The following is a 17,410-nucleotide window of genomic DNA, read 5'->3' as shown; positions in this document are numbered from 1 at the left end:
TTTCTTCTAATGTGCAAACATAGCAAGAGGCCTATCATTACAAATTTCTTAGATTGAATGTGGTGTATATCAAATGCATTGTCAATATTCTCTATTACATTCATGGTCAATTGGGCTTCACTACTGAACAGCTAATAAGAAGCCACCAAGTCATTATAATATCTGACTAATGATTCAATGATTACAGGAAGAGGTAAAAGTTATGATCTGCTATTGACTGAATAAAAAATGTGGTGCTTTGGTGAACATCTAACCAATGAAAACTCCAAATACTTTTGGAGCACTGAGCAACAGTTGTTGGACTTATAAAAAGAGGATAAAAATGATGTGCCATTTACAATATTGGGTATTATTTGCCCCAAATATCAATCATCACAATTTAGTGAAAGTGTTGTGCATTCTTTTCTGCTGAGGTCATAATGTATACCAGAATTGGAGAGCCTTGTTTTCAAATTTGAAATATAAGCTGAATATATTAGATTATAAAAAAAGAGAGAATACAGAGTAGATATTTTCACCCAGTCTTTGAAACTTTCTGTAGACAATTCTATCATTGAAAAGACATAGACTACAGAACAGTGTAAAGGCCATGAGGATCAGAAAGTGTTCTGAAAGATAATGGGTGTAGAATGGAAGAAAGGACTTGTTACCTACTGACTAAGTTGAGCATGTGAATTCTTCTCAAATAACCCATTCCTTTGCTAATTAAGAAGGACTCCAAATAAAGAAACCAGATGCCTCATTGAGAATAGCACTGTCTTGCAGAGGCCTAAATAAAGAAGTGACCATCCTCAACTTTTGTACCTGGAGAAAACACTGATATAACCATAGAACTTTTCATTTCTTAGTACTAAATTAGTAACTTTCTAAAAAACCTTATATACTGAATGCCAACATCAGTTCGCATCTGTTTAGTGTGGTTATGGTCAGCATTAAATGATAATACCCATTTTTGCAAACATTGTGTGTTCAATCATGCCTCCATCTACTGTTTCACAGCTGTAGACAACTGCAACCATCTATAAAATCAGTAAATGTGGAAGACAATAGAGGGAACAGCACCACACATTTTGGAACCGTGGTACATCCCAAAATACAAGTTGTTGGAGAAATACAATTTGCAGGAATGTTTACCTTTTAGTCATGTTAAATATCATTGTTGATGCTAAGTCAAGAACCGAAGTGATTATAGCAGAGCAAGATACTTTTAGACAAGATGAAGTAATTTTACCCATACTATGATGGTTAAGAAACTTCTGTATCAATTTCCAAGGCAGTTCCAACAGATTATATTCCTATCATCTGAGTCCCTCAGGGGTAGTGATTCATCGAAAATGTAGATAGCCCCATTACATTTATCAACTGTGTCTCAGACAAGCAATGTGACCAGTCACCTCACCATTTATGCCATGATAAGCTATATCCCTTGATAAACAAGCCTCAATAAACCTTTGCTCACCAAAGTTTCTTTTGTTGGGTGTTTCATTACAGTAATAAAGGTTAATTTATACAGTCCTTTCTCCCTTTCTCTAGAAGGATGTTTTAAGCTTTGCCTAATGCTTGGTTTTGGGTCTCTGCATGTTTCTATCAGCTGCTGGGTGAAGTCTCTCTGATGACAATTGAGCCACTCTCCAATTTATGACTATAGCAGAGCATCATTAGGCATCACTATGTTCACATTGATTTGTCCCCAGTTATGTTTGGTTCTATTCTAGGTCTCTGGGTCATCTAGCCATTGGGTCCTAGCACGGCAGGCAGTGTCAGGGGAGGGCTCACTCTCATGGCATGTGTTTGAACATAGACCAGTCATTGGTTGGCTACTCCCACAACCTCTGAGTCACTTTTACTTCAACATATCCCATAGACAGGACAGACCGTAGGTCAAAAGTTATATGGCTGGATTGGTAGGAGCCAAAGGTGTCAAGGACATCACAAGAGAATCCACAGAATCAAATAATCACCTCACAGGAGCTCACAGAGACTTAACTGACAACCAGCATGTCTGCATGGGATGAATCTAGACCTTTGGCATGTATGTGGCAGTTGTGTAGCTTAGTCTTCTGGTAGAACTCATAATTGTGAGAGCAGGTGTAGTGGCATTTTATTTCTCTTTTAATAAACAAAATGTGCCTGAGGATCAGAAAAGTAAAACGGTCACACTGGCCAACCTTGCAGACCAAGTAGCAGTGACACATGCCTTTAATCCCAGTAGCCACACTAGCTTGTCATAGAAACCAGGTGTTACTGGTGTATGCCCATGCCTTTAATCCCAGCACTAGAGAGGATTATAAAATGGAAGGAGACAGCTCTCAGTCTCAGTCTCATTCTACAATTCCTGGAGGCAGGATGGGCATTTTGAACTGAGATAGAGGTAAGAGCCAGTGACTGATTGTTTTGCTTTTCTAGCCTTCAGATTAACCCCAATTTTTTGTCTTTGAGCACTTATTAATTGTGCATTAAACAAGTGCGGTCTTTGACTCTTTTCCTGGTGTGGGGGCTCTATTCCTCATACTGGGTTGCCTTGCCTAGCATTAATCCTAAGTAAGGTGTTTAGTCTTATTGCAAATTGATAAGCTCTGTTTTGTTAATGTGTCTAGGAAGCCTTCCCTTTTCTGAATTGAAATAGAGCAGAGGTGGATGGGGGGTTGGAACAGAGGGGAATTAGAGGGAAGGGGTTTGGAGGAGAGGAGGGAGAAGAAACCACAGTGGAGCTGTAAAATAAATAAATAACATAATAGAATTTGTATAATTTTTTTTTTTTTTACCCAGGTGTCATTAGGATTCATCATCTTGAGAACCATTAACGGATCAGGTGAGAAGCCTTAGTGTAGAAAGTTCGCACTGTACTGGTCAAGAGTTAATAGCGGAATGGACCCTTTTCACCTACACACAGGACATTGTCAGAACACCTGCGTGTGACTGGCGTATGATCAGCCACTACTTAAAATCCACAGTTTTCTTCTAAAAGGGCCAAGAACCAAAGGATCCTATTTCCAACGAACACAGAAGTTCCACTTTCTTCCATGTCCTTAGGTGATATCCTACCTCGCATGCACCATGTATCCCAATAGGTCAATGACCACAAGCTTAATGACTGTCAGCACAAAATGTACACGGTACAATATTTTTTAGACATAATTACCCATTACCACTTAAGCTAATGCATTTCACTTTAATACTACTATCTCTATACCTGCGCTCTCTTGCCCCCCATGTCTGATAAATTTTAAGATTGCCATGAAGCCCTGTTCAATTAGCAATAATATTTTAGAGAACCGTCCTCTACACATTATAGTATTTAAGAAACACGTGTCTCTTCCAAAGGTCTTTCAAACTTTCACAAGACATGCTCTTTTCATGCCACACCAAACTTCCCAAAATTCTTCTCTCGATGACTCCTTTTAACGTTTTCCTTATTAACCCCGTCTTAAATACTTTAGCAAGTTACAACCTTGATTTATATTCTAGCCACTTATATTCAACATGAACAAACTTTCTCTATTGTAATCCTTGAGTTCAGTGTTAGAGAAATTGGGAGCTTGAAGAGCAATCATGTTGTCCTTCCATTTACATTTCTGTGTTTCTCTTGTGATAATGAGATTAAAATTTGTCCGCAGGTGATCTGTTGACGATGGAAACATGGGTGATGACTTACAACTTGTCAATGTTCAGAAAAGAAGAAACTTCCGAGTGCTTGACCTTAAATGAGATATCTTTATTTCATCGGCCTTCCCTTAAGTTTCCAGGATCATCATGGGAGAAGGACCAACCCAGGGGCAGTGAATGACTTCAAAGCAGAAGTATTTTCCAGATCCAGCAAGGTATGCGGAAGCACAGACACTGAGAATGTGCAAAAGATCTACAAGAATTCAAGCCAGGGAAAATCCTAGCAAGGAGATTGGAAGTAGGCACCAAGTCCAACTCTTTGCTGAGGAACTATGGGTACCTAATTGCTACCAGAAGAGAGAAGGTCAGATGGGTTCAGTAGTGTGACACCTAGTATATCAACCACACACTAGGACAGGCCCCATGCCTGTGTGGTCAGTTAACAAAAACTAGACTCGATGAGTTGATGGGACAGAGGGGATAGACAGAGAGAGAGAAAGAGAGGGAGAGAGAGAGAAAGAGAGGGAGAGAGAGAGAAAGATTCCTTTTTTGATGCACACAGCAATGACTTAACTTGCTTCTAACATCTTTTAAATTTTTAGCACCTAAGTATAGTTCCAAAGCCTGGATATCAAGGCTTTAAACGTGAGCTTTGAGTTATCCTGTATCATAAGGAATCACAAACTCTTTGAAAATTGAATGAAGTCAGAAGAGTATCAGATTCCTTCATCTAGTTCAAACTCACTGAAAATAAAAGTGACTTATAATGCATCATTGGTGAGCAGCAGGAACTCTTTTCCTGTGGCACAGCATATACTACCTTTGACTCTAATATGCATGATTTACCTAAGCTGGAACAGTTTTTGTGATTTTTTGGTGCAAAGTGAATGGCATACACACAAATTAAGTTCAGGTAAAACCAATCAGAAAATTATCTTCATCCTCTCTCCTAGTTTCCAATCATGATTACATTCATGGAGTCTCTTCATCCTTTTTATCTACTCAGTATCTCCCTAACTACAGCCACAGCCTGCTGATGCCTCTACGGCTCCTATGTCCTTTGATTCACCCCTCGTTGAGGAGCCTTTGCTAAATTTCTCTTAGTGTCAGCCTTGTATTTCAGCTGATTTTCAGCCATCTTAGTTTTTCGTTTTTCTGCTACCTACACATTCTTGTAGCTCTTCACCAGATAAACATCTGTGTTTTCGAGTTCTAGGAGTGTTGCTTTCTTGCAGTAAAATATGTTGCCTATAGGTTGAGCTCAAACTCAAAATTGATACGCCATCCATTGTAACGCAAAGCACATTATCACCCTGTAGAAGCACCTATAGATGAAACAATATCTTCTTAAAAATAAAGGTTAGTTGCTTACTAACAACATATAATAATAAGACTCAGTTTTCTCACTGGAAATGAAGGTATGTTATAGAATGACAGTGGATGGCTTGTTTGCCCATTGTGATGAACCACTACCCTATAACACCTTTACAACTTCACCTCACACCATCAAATTCCTGAAACTTGGGCAATAGTTTGGTTTCACTTGCTATTTTCTGATTGATTTTGTAGCTTTTTTTGTTTTTAGCAGTATCCTTTACCTTGTACAATAATTTAAATGTTTATATATCCCCCACAAAGTTCGGTTAAACTCCTGACAGAAAGGTAGTTTTTCGTATTTTGTTAATTATTTCATCTTCATACACTGAGGCTTCCACATACAATATATTCCAGATGAAGGCTTGAGTCACTTAACCCCCAGAGGGACAGCTGAAGACAACAGCAGGTTTTTTTTAATTTTTTTTATTTAAAACAATCTCTTTTTTATATTACATACTAATCCCAGTTCCCCTTCTCTGCTCTGCTCCCTGTATCTTTCCTCTCCATCTACTCCTCAGAGAGAGTTAGGCCTCCCACGGGGAGTCAACAAAGTCAGTCACAAGAAATAATAAAGGCTGCAAAGCAAAACGGCCAACCAACATATAACAAAAGGTATTTTTACCTCTTCTTTTGGTATGTGCTTCGGATATTTAATTTCTCATTTTATCAGAGCAAACATTTTCTAGCACTGGTTTGTTCCTGTTTTAATATCTCTGCTGGTAATCCTTGTCATCTTAAATGGAAATCCATAGATTGTACGCTAACCCTCCTGAAAGCAAGAATGGTTGCTATCTTTTTCTGAAATATATTTTCTAGCTACTCTTTGTATAATTAGGTTTGACAAAAATAGTTATAGTGAATCTTATCTAAAAGTTTAGATTTTAGTTACATGTCACTATTGAACATAGGCCTTTTGCCAACACACCGGAGTATAAAATTCAATCTTGTTATGAACTTACATAACAATGTGAAATTCATGTTTTATAAAATTGTGTGAACTCAAAAAGTGAGACGGGTTGAGAGTTTAGTTCAGATAATGACTTTCTACACAATAGGAATTATCCTAGACAGAGGCACAGGAAAATTTCAGGTAACAGCACCCTTGACTATGATGAAAGCCATTTGTTTGGCTGAACAACTGAATAAAAGCAGCAGGAACTTTTATTGTGTAGAACAAATTTTTCATGAATTCTGACCTGGAGAGTGGCCTCACTTTGTTTTTCTTTAAGGCCAAGGAATCAAGTAGATTATGAAACTTTACTTCTAAAGCTAACGAAACTTTGAGGAAAACAAGAGAGAAGACAAAAGGCATGGGAAAAAAGAGAAAATATTTGCTAGCAGGGTCTAAAGTGCAAGATATGTTGAAATTCTTGTGAGTTCAAGTTTGTAACAGTATGTTGTTCTTCATAATGTGTTTCTTTGCATATTTTCTGATTTGGTTTTTCCTTTATTTGCTTTCTTCCCCACTACCCAATTTTCTTCTGTCCATCAAAGTCTTTTTCTTTTATGTCTATCAAGATGCTGACTGAGCAGTCTTTAATTGTCTATATATACATTTGCAAATCCCTGGCATTTGCTGGAAACACAGCTTGGCAATATACTTTTCTTTACAGAGATGCGGCAATCAGGTGAACCTGTACCCTTGGTTGCTTATAGGTAGCTGACAAGATGAACTCTTAGTTTCTTACTTTTGTATTGAGGTCATATTTGTGTTGACAGGATTTTAGGATATGTCTGGGTGAGTTACTTTTAGGATAGTCTTCCTAGATAAATTTAATCCTGAACTTTAAGAGGGGATGACATCTCATTTCCAGAAACCTCTGTGATTTTCTTATATTTTCTACATGAGCAGAAAAGGAAGGAAATTGTCAGGACCCCAAGAAGGGGTCAGCAGTGACTGTATGTTGTTGCTACCCATTGCTGATGGGATTCTAATGTGTGGGCTTCCTGTTTCAGTTGGTTAAAAAGCACACTCTGTGCCACTCTTCTTCAGTAGCATGCATTCATGATGAGAAGACCTACGGGAGTCTCACGGTAAAGCTCCGGAGTGGATTAAAAATCTAGTTTTGTAATCTCTCTGAGTAAGTATGCCATTCACTAGATATCTGGAGAAAACACTATTATGTTCCATGAGAGAAGGGGGAAAAGACCTTGTCAGATTCCAATCCTGGGACTGGGTTATATCAAATTGATTTGTTGACCAAGAAGTTCCATGTGAACACCCAGACAAGTCAGATGGCTGCCAAGACTATAGGTTGCTCACCACAAGCAAACAGCAAGGCCACATTGCAGAAAACAATACCTACACAACTCATTGGACATGCGAAAGTTGAGCTGTTACTTACTGAGAACCTTTGCCCCTATGTTTTAGTAGCTTTGGTACAGGCAGGTACTCTGAATGCCAGCAAATGAGAAACAGAAACTCCAAGCTGCTCAAAAACCCCATGATCCATAATGGTGCCCTGCCTGAAGGCTATGCTGCAACAATGGTGGCACAAATCTTGTGGGAGTCACCATAGTGGTTTGACTGAAGACTCACTCCACAAGATGGAATCTGACATTACTTAGGGGATCAAGAACTTGAGACTTAGTGATCTAAAGAAAGACCAATACTAATGTTCTAAAAAGAGAAACCAAGCCAACCCAACGAACCAAACAAGCAAAAAGCAAAAAACAATCCCAGCAATCTATACTCATAGACCAGGGCTCTGCTTCCTTTTTCGGCAGATGAGAAAAAAATACCTATGGCCAGAATTGAGCAAAGAATGAGAGACTTTAAAACACTTAGCCATAAATGGATGTCTCCATAAAAATCCTTTCCTTCAGGTCTCAGGGAGCCTGTGGAAGAGGAAGCAGACAGATTGTAAGAGCCAGAGGGCACAGAGGACACCAAGAAAACAAGGTCCTATAAATGGACATGATCAAAGCACACATGAACCCTCAGAGACTGAAGCAGCGTGCATGAGACCCAAGGCTTTCATGGGTCTGTACTAGGTCCTTTGTGTGTGTGTGTGTGTGTGTGTGTGTGTTGCCTTAGAGTTAGGGTGTTTATTCAGTTCTAGAGTGTGAAAATACATAGGCCTCTGTTTTGTATGACCTCTGCTAGGCTCATTTCCTGCTGTTTGCTTCATCCAATATGATGAAAGATTTTGCTTGTGTGATTGTTTTGTTTTATGTCATTATATTAAATAGATTATATTAATCATCCTCCCTTAGTAGTTTGTTTGTTTTTAAATTTTCTTTTCACATAAGATATAGTAAGGGTCTGGATCCAGATGGGAAGGGAGGTGGGAAGAAACTGGGAGTGGAGAAGGAGCAGTGAGGAATATAAGGAAGTGAATAACATGTGATCAGGGTATATCATTTGAGGAAAAAGTTCTATTTTCATTAGAAGGAAAACATTTTTAAAAAGTCCTTGTCAGTGGTCTGTCTGATTTGACCACACAAGTTGACAATGAGTGATTTTCCCCTTTCCTACTTCTTTACCTCATCCTGACAAAGGCAAAGGAACAGACAGAGAGAAGTAGGAAGTCTACAACTTTTGTAGAAATGGATGATCTCAGCCTTCCCCTCTGTGTGACTTGATCCACAGGAGAATGAGAGCAGTATATCAACTAATTTCAACAATAAAATTGAAACTACACTAAATGAGATTCCAGAGACACAAAGGGAAGATAATAGGTGAAATATATCTAAGATGTTGCAAAGCAGGCAAAATTCTGTGAAACATGTTTGAAAACGGTAGGATGAGGAAATAGCCATTCCATATTTGTACTGTAGCCACTTAAATTCAAAACGTCCTTAGCACTTAGTCGTAGTGAAGCTTCATGGTAATTTTGTTTTCAGGCCATTTTCCTAGGAAATTTAGTTTAGAGGCATATTTCTGATTCTGTAATAGAAAGAATGTGCTTTGAATTATGATCTCATTCATTGATCCCAATAACTCTTTCCACACTAACTTAGCGTGGTTCTAAACTAAGCTTTGCATTTTTCCCTTTGCCAGTTGAAGACATTGGGTTTGGATAGGGAGATCTCATTGCTATTGATAAATTGATTACTAAATGAATAAAAGATAGCACCAATTTTTTCTATGCTATGACATATCTTGTGCCTTTTATTAATAGACCCACTACACTTAAGCATACATTCAAAGGGCATAAAATTAAAAGAAGCTTCATGAAGGTGTACTACGTGTTGGATAGAAGCAGATGTCACCATCCACATGCAGACATTTTAGGAGATGGACATAATATTCAACTACTCGTAGGTCAAGCTGCAGGCAGAGCGAAAACATATAAAGAGCCAAAAATTGAGTCCTTTTATCAGTTATCTGCAAAGCTCTCACATCTAACCAGACTCGGGTGGCTTCATTTTCTTGGATTGCAGGATTCACCTATTGACCAGAAAGGACAGTTACTTATTATCATGATTTGTGTCCATTTGACCTTTCCCCTTCTAAAGGCTGAATCATACTTAAGCAAATACTATAAATGTGAAATTTCAGTTACAGGCATGCATTTCCATGTTTCTATTTTTTTAAATAATAGGGCACTATAAGTTATTTTATCATCTAGACGCAAGACTTACATACATCTTTTTGTTTAAAGTTAAATTTAAAGTTAACTGTAATAAGACAGATGGAATACCAGGACTCTGGTGGTTGAGCATAAACTCTGCTCAAGGGACAATGGAAGAACTATGATAGTTCATTCACTTAAAAAGCATTTTGGCCAGGGTTGATTATGTTAAGAATATCTAATGCGGTACTTGAGGGTATTCCTATCAGCCCAGGACTTGCTGTATTTTTGTCTACCTTGTAATGAAGAAGATGAAAACAAGGTTAGATGCCTAACTTTGTTCTTGCAGGGTTAAGTGTTTCAAAGTTTATCACTCACTACAGATATCACACTATCCATAAAACAGAAAATCAGAGGGCAAGAAGATTACTCACCTTAGGTACTATCTTCATCATGTGTTCTAGAAAAATTTTGTGCTGGTCCTCAATGGCTTCGGCCATTGATAGGATAACATCAGGGACTCCTGGCATAGAATGGAGTTGTTTCACTAGATATTTCAGAGGATCTTTCCAGTCACGCAGTATAAGTAGTGTCGTATTCAAAATGTCTTCAAACTATGTAACAGTAATTGAACAATAATTAAGATAAGTGAAATATAGGACTAGTTACACATGACTGTTAATTAGGAAGCAGTAACTAACTCATCATCTGCTATTCTTATGTGTAAGTGTGATTTTCTTGAGAAGAAAATGATGTAGCAATGTAAAAGTCAAAATATTCACCTGTAGTTTAAAAAAAATGAAACTGCTTATATAAATAATAGTTTCTATAAACTATATAATTTAACATGTTCTGTTTTATGTCTGAAATTCTACCAACTGCCTTCCCGGTAAGGCATTATACATTTGATTGTTTTGTTCTTCCATGAGACAGACCCTCACCCAAGGCTTTCTTGAACTGAGGAGGTGCTCACTGGACTAGAATCAGAAAGACAGATATTAACAGTTTCAACAGCAAATCATTTAAATCGTATTCATGACATCAGTTAGAGAGGATGTTTGCAAAATACTCATTATGAACTTTAGGATATTAATAGAAAGGTACCTTGTAGACAATCGGTCATTAATAAATATGGTTCTTTGGTCTACAACACTCCCTTCCCTTGTCTCTAACAAGTATACTGAAGAATAATGAGGCTCCTTGCATGCATGGACACAACAGTTCAATTTTAACGCTTCAGTATATGTCAGGATTGTATTTGAACTATGTTTAAGTCTTTTAACTAATATAGTGATAAGGAGAGTGAAGAGCAGAACAGTGTTCAATGCACACTGGCAGAAATGTGGGAAGAATATGAAAGGACAAAGCAGGGGAAATGTTACGGCAGTGCAGGTAGCTGGGAGAGGGTGAATAAGAGAGAGGATTTGAATTTGATAAAGTTCAAAATTCCATTATGACTGGGCTGGCAGATGATACAAGTTCCACAAAACATTTCAAAGCATTCATTTCCTTATCCAAGCTGCAATTTGGGAGGATTGATTCAAACAATGTCAATAAGCTACTTTGTGACATTTCTACAATAGAGTAAATCTTCAGAAGCATCATGTCTCCACCTTACCCTCCTTTTACTTTACTAATTATAAGTGATGCTTAAGTTAATAATCTGGAGGGTAAGTTATGGTCATGGGTAAGAAAGGAGAGTCATAACAAAACGTAATCAGAACTGTTAGACTTCTCATCACAACTGAGGAAGTGATTTTCTGTTGGGGAGCAGTAGACAGGATTTATAAGACTCCCTTGTCCAGGTACTTTTGGTTAAGACATAGAAGAAATTATAAACTCAAGGAGTTTGGCATTCAAATATAAGAAGCAAATGTAGAACCAGGATATTTAGAATAGAAGAATTAGCTTGGTGGTCAATAATGACAGGCATATCAATGTGGAGACATTATTAATTTATAATAAAGACTATTGCCTTTGCATATCTTAACCATATACACGAATGTGTTTTTAAAAAAAAAATAGGTGCTCACTTTTGTTCAAAGTTTCTTACAGAATAATAAGTCAATTCCAAGTGGCAAAACATTATTAAAATAAGATCTTTTTTTGTTTGTTTGTTTTGGGTGACCCCAGCTAAGACTCTAAACAATAGAAGAGAGGGTGTCTGACCTGGTCTTGTCCTGTACTCAGACTGATGACTATCTTAAATGTCACCATAGAACTTTTGTTCAACAACTGATGGAAACACAGGCAAAGGCCTGAATCAGAGCACTGGACTGAGCTCCCAAAGTCCAGTTGAAGAGTGGGAGGAGTGAGAATATGAACAAAGAGGTCAAGACCATGATGGGTACACCTACTGAAACAGTCTACCTGAGCTCATGGGAGCTCACAACCTCTAGTTGGACAGGGGAGGGAACAGCATAGTTCCAAACTAGTCCCTCTGAACGTAGGTGACAGTTGTATGGCTGGGGCAGACTGTAGGGCCAATGGCAGTGGCACCGAGATTTATCCCTACAGCTTGTACTAGCATTTTGGAACTTATTCTCTTTGGACAGATACCTTGCTCAGTCTAGATGTAGTAGGGAAGGCCTTGGACCTTCCCCAAAGCAATGCGCCTTACCCTCTCTGAGGAGTAGATGGGGGTAAGGTAGGGAATTAGGATTGAGGGAAGGGTAGGAGGGGAGGGAGTGGAAACTGGGATTGGTATGTAAAATGAAAATATTATTTTCTTTTTAAAAAATAATTAATTAATTGATTAAAATTAAGATCTTTTAAATGGTAGGTATATAATGATCTACTAAACGATTATGTAATATCTGATTTCCTTTGTAATTTATCAAGTATATACTGTGGTTTTTGTTTCACTTGGCATTCCTGCCCTTCAGATTACCACACCCCTGGCAGTGCTCATAGGAAGGTACACCATGGCAAAGTCAGGGCAGCAATTTAGCTGTTTAGATGAAATGCTGAGAACGCACCAGTTTCTTCCTGAATTCTTCTATTGTGCTTGGAGATTCGATGGGAAGAATGTGGCAGTGTTTTAAAATTTTCCCCTTATTCACGTCCCATTGCAAATTTAACATCTGAAAATGTTCAAGAGGAAATTTGAGTTAACTGATATTTAAAAATTGAAAAAAATGAACTAGCAACCAAAATAGTAATATATTTAATAGATGTATAATTTTTACAAATTAGCATTGCATGCAATCTACAATTAGGAGAGTAACTCTTTTACTTAATATTCCATTTAAGTCAGTAACTTCATTTGACTTTTCATCTCAGTTTCTAATATCCTTTTTCCTATTTAGCATTTTATTGTTCTGTCAGTAATCCTAAAATTTACTATATAATGTAAAGATAACCCCTAAATATGGTAATGGTAAAAATGTGGAACATTTAAACAGCATTTTTCAGTGTGCTTTGAGCATGTCATGGTAAATATGTACCATTATTAATTAATTTCTTGTTTGGTGTTAGTTTAAATTCATTTTTAAAACTAGGCATTAAATAAATTAAGTATTTTCTTCCTGTTTCCAGTGAATATATACACCTATACCATTAAAAGTCTATCATAAATCATTAATGAAATTGTTTCAATTGTAACAAAATTAAACATAAAAGTTAACCATTTTAGGAAATACTAAGCAATGATGAAGTTCAAAATAAGATACTAATTAAGGGTTCATATTACTGAATACATAATCAAAATTATCTTCTTCCTAAAATCTTTACAATTTTCCCATAAATATAAACATTAAAAAAATAAAACATAAATTTGAGAATAACATGAACAATCATTTTATCCGTGGCAAAACATGTTCCCCAAAGCTGTTTCGTTTTCATCCTGCTTACAGTGGCTGAAGGTTCCTTCACCCTTCACCTCTGCAGGGGTTTTATTTGAATTGGTTCTTGCTGCTTTCTTATGAACACTACAGTGCAATCATTAGCATGGATGCTTTGTGGAGAAGGGAGAAGTCAATAAAGGTACTTACAATTTGATTGAATATTCTTGACGAGTACTTGTTGAAGAACTAAAACAGAATGGAGCAATGAAAAAAAAATGTGTGAGTAAACATCACGAATACATTTTATTGTAAATGTAGGGACGCATTTTCTGGGTACCCCTGTTATTGAGGCCTTCCCAATTGTCTCCTTCTTGATTGACCTTTACACAGATAATATTCAAGCCCTTTTCACCTCTAACTCAGTCCTCCCTTAAATAAACTCATGCACTGGAAACCTTTAAAAAAAAAAAAGGTTTCTAGATGAAGGGGTTTTTGTGAACAGAATATATCTATTTCCTTTCTTGACATCTGAGTTTAGATTAGTTCCAGTCATTCTGTTCAACCTTCAATAATACACTTTTTCCTCTATAATGTTTAATGTGTGATAACTTAAGATGCCTTGGAGACTGGCCTGCTGCAAAGAATGTAAGGAAGTCCAAGTTCTTCAGCAGTTACATCTTCTAGGTTTTCAGGTCATGACTGCAAATTTAAGAAAAGTTATTCTTATGTGTGTTTTTAGAAAAGTTACATAGAGGCAAATAATCTTTCCTTCCTTCTTTCCTTCCTTCCTTCCTTCCTTCCTTCCTTCCTTCCTTCCTTCCTTCCTTCCTTCCTTCCTTCCTTTCTTCTTTCCTACCTTTCTTTCTTGCAATGGTGTTCTGCCTGTATCTATCAGTGTGAGAGTGCCTCAGACCTACTGGATTTACAGAGTTGTGAGCCTCCGTGTGAATGTTAGGAATTAAACCTGGGTCTTCTGGAAGAGCTGTCAGTGTTTTTAATCCCTGAGCTACAACTCCAATTTTAAATACAACTATTTATTTTAATTAAAACTATTGAAAGTTTTTTTGATTTTATTAACATTTATTGGGGTTTCATTTTTCCTCTTTCTTGGTGTCTATATCTTTTTTTTTAATTAAAAAAAAAATTCCGCCTCCTCCCAGCCTCCCATTTCCCTCCCCCTCTTCCCACTTCTCTCCCCTCCCCCCACTCCTCTCCCACTCCCTCTCCAGTCCAAAGAGCAGTCAGAGTTCCCAGCCCTGTGGAAAGTCCAAGGTCCTCCCCCCTCCATCCAGGTTTAGGAAGGTGAGCATCCAAACTGGCTAGGTTCTCACAAAGCCAGAACATGAAGTAGGATCAAAACCCAGTGCCATTGCCCTATTGAAAGTTTTTACAAGTCTTTAAGATTTCATGGAACTGCAACATTCTCCTTGTTGCACTTTAAGTACCATAGACTTTCTTGTAAATTTGAAAGGCATATTAGGAATAGGTTGCATTACGTTTCCTATTAAACTATAATGCGATGAACTCATCATCTGGGAGGTTCCTTTTGGGAAAAAGTTGGGGTTAGTGAGGTACTTACAAATTCTCGGCGCATGTCTGTAGCAAGGTCACTGATGTTCTCAGCCAGTATAAGGGCATTTTTCACCAGATCTTTGAGGGACACTTCACTAAGGCCAGCGTCACTGATATTCATGGGCGTAGATGCCACCCCTTCCCACAGGAGGAGGTTTGACAGCAACAGCATCAGGAAAGTCCCTGCTATGCAGAAATAAAGCTCCACTGAGAACTCTTCATATGAGGTTATCAACAGTGACAATATCTCTGCTTGATGTCCTCCCTTGTATGATCTGGCACTGTAAAACTGTGCTAGGGAATAAACTTCTTCCACTGTAAAAACGTAACTGAATAACTAATAATAATTAACACATACAGTTTGGGAGTTTGATGACTTCGCACCATTTTGGATCTCTATCAAATATGATTCCGAAATTTCCAAACATTTGGAGTTTATGTTAATTGTGAGTGAGTGGAAGCCATTCTCTTTAGGAAGCTGACATCTTGAACACTTAGGTTGAGTTTCAGCTGTCCCTCTCTGAAAGACCTTGTCCTGCACTCCTTAGAAACCTTCAAATTTGTACAAGGACAGCACAACACCTTCTACTGTATCTGACTGCTTCATAGGGATAAACACATGCCTGCCTGTTGCTCAATTCTGAGGAGAAAGAGAACCCCGTCATAAAAAGGATTTTGTATGCTGACTTTCACTCATGCATGGTAATAAACTCATTCAACATTTCCCCAAAGCTTGCACTTGGTTTCTCTGTGAACGGGCTGTTTACAGCAATCGTATGAATGGAAAAACCTGTGTAATATCATCAAATTATCTTGAAAAAAGGGAAGCCTTATAGGTATATTGATATTTCATAGGGTTTTCATTTTAATATATTGCCTGGTGGAGAAGGTTCAATGCCAACACCATGGAAGTCCTGTCATATGTGTATATTTCTTATGTTCATATCTTATGTACTTTGGGATCTCATGTGGAAGCAAGTCTTAGTGCCAAGTATCAGCAGAAGTTATTTGTAAATAACAAGTTTTGCCTTTGAGCACATGGACCAGGAAGCCCCACTAACCTTCATTTATTTACTTCCCTTACCTATAAAATAACCACCTTTCAATTTTGAGGTTTTAACTATTTTTTTTATTTTCAAAGATAAACAGAAACAATTCTACATAGATAATTCCTATTAAATACAAAAAAAAACTCATGCTGCTTCCCCCAATTAATTTTATGCACCTCATATATTTATGTTTAGAATAGGTGCATATACTGCTTTTCAATTTAGCATCTGCAGAATTTTAGCAGTCTAAAAGGAGTGCTAGGATCCAATGACTTTAGGTTTTATTTCATATAATCCAATTTATGCTATTCCAAATGTTTTACTTAAAAATAGTAAGAAAAAGTCCAAATGTTAGCAAATTTTCCATTTTTAAAATGGTATTTTACTGGAACTAAATTTTCAAAACTTTATAGATTCATCTCCTAAACTTGTATACACTGTTCTCAAATAGAAAATATTATTTAGTTCATTCTATTCAAGCCAGAACATGATACATTCTTCATTCTACATGTCCCATATACTGAACCCATGGGCTCATGTGGTCCCATCAAATGTCTCAATATCTGAATTTTCGATTTTTTGAGATAGATCATTCCCTTCTGTAGGTCTCTCCTGACGATTCAAGGTTGTTTAGACACATCATGATTTCTACTACAAAGTGTTAGTAATATTCATATTCTTTACTTCAGTCACCTAAAACAGTGCAAAATGTTTCTAGATGCTGCTACATGACTCCAGGCTACATTATTCCTCTTTGGGAAATACAGATCCATAAACGCACTTTGCATTTGCTTCTAAAATAATGATTAGAAAATATTTCTCAGATTCACTGGACTTTACTTTCCTTGTTTAAGTATTAATGTCCTTCATTCCCGGTAAGAAAAGTAACAACACGGGAGATGTAAACTCTCCCAACAAGCTTTGCAATATAATGCATTGCTTAAGCTCATTGGGAGGAGGAGAGTAAACAGTTACTTACAGGAGCACGGTTGAGTCAAAGTCAGTGGCATCGCTGCTAAGTCCCACCACGGCTTAGCTGTTGACTCGGGGAAGACACTTCACTGGAGTCCTGCCTCCGACTAACTCGCCACCTCTTTTTATACTCTATCACAGGATTCCTAAGGCTGCACACAGGTAGCAGGAAAAGAAAGCATCGTGTCATTTATCATTATTTGTTCCCCTCAGGGGTATAAATAGTTTCGTTACCATGAGCCTGGCTTCTAGTTCTACGTGCGCTGCTTATCTTGGTTTTAGGTGTGGGGGAGAACACAAATTATTTTAGGAGTAACCACAGCTATTTCTTCCTTATAAAGACCGAGAGCAGTTTCAGATACTAGGTAAACAGCTATCTCAGAGACCTTCTTAAATTTCCTTCAGATTCTTAAATATTTTGATGATTTCTTCGGAAAAGTTCAATGAAACTTGGATGGAGGTCATAAATAATTCACTGATTTTGTAGAATTTGAACACATGGCCACAGTACACTGAGCAGTTTTACCAGCAT

The 17,410-nt window shown here is 37.5% G+C and overlaps 1 protein-coding gene across 2 annotated transcripts; it reads right to left on the bottom strand.

Moving 5' to 3' along the window:
- Positions 1 to 9,085: 9,085 nt before the first annotated feature.
- Positions 9,086 to 17,022, bottom strand: LOC126501729 (prolactin-7D1-like). 2 transcript variants are annotated; one of them, XM_050142561.1, is made up of 6 exons: positions 16,886 to 17,022; positions 14,865 to 15,040; positions 13,493 to 13,531; positions 12,479 to 12,583; positions 9,935 to 10,114; positions 9,086 to 9,376 (listed from the first exon to the last, which is right to left on the bottom strand). In XM_050142561.1, the coding sequence occupies exons 1-6, from the start codon at positions 16,914 to 16,916 to the stop codon at positions 9,158 to 9,160; spliced, it is 750 nt and encodes a 249-aa protein (XP_049998518.1). In that variant the 5' UTR covers positions 16,917 to 17,022; the 3' UTR covers positions 9,086 to 9,157. The 2 variants fall into 2 exon arrangements, with proteins under 2 accessions (XP_049998518.1, XP_049998517.1); XM_050142560.1 differs by having other exon boundaries at positions 14,865 to 15,043; positions 16,886 to 17,007.
- Positions 17,023 to 17,410: the final 388 nt, after the last annotated feature.

The sequence above is a fragment of the Alexandromys fortis genome, unplaced genomic scaffold, assembly GCF_014885135.2.
Source record: "Alexandromys fortis isolate MF-2015 unplaced genomic scaffold, M_Fortis_MF-2015_v1.1 scaffold_5, whole genome shotgun sequence".
NCBI classification, from domain to species: Eukaryota; Metazoa; Chordata; class Mammalia; order Rodentia; family Cricetidae; genus Alexandromys; species Alexandromys fortis.
This window is presented reverse-complemented; position numbering and strand designations above follow the sequence as displayed.

Bases quoted from the DNA above. Each gene is read 5' to 3' on its own strand.
- LOC126501729 (XM_050142560.1), bottom strand. From the start codon at position 16,916: ATGCCACTGACTTTGACTCAACCGTGCTCCT. The intron at 15,044-16,885 runs GTAAGTAACTGT...ATTTCTGCATAG, and splicing joins TTTGACTCAACCGTGCTCCT to CAGGGACTTTCCTGATGCTG. The intron at 10,115-12,478 runs GTGCGTTCTCAG...ACTGTTACATAG, and splicing joins AAGAATTCAGGAAGAAACTG to TTTGAAGACATTTTGAATAC.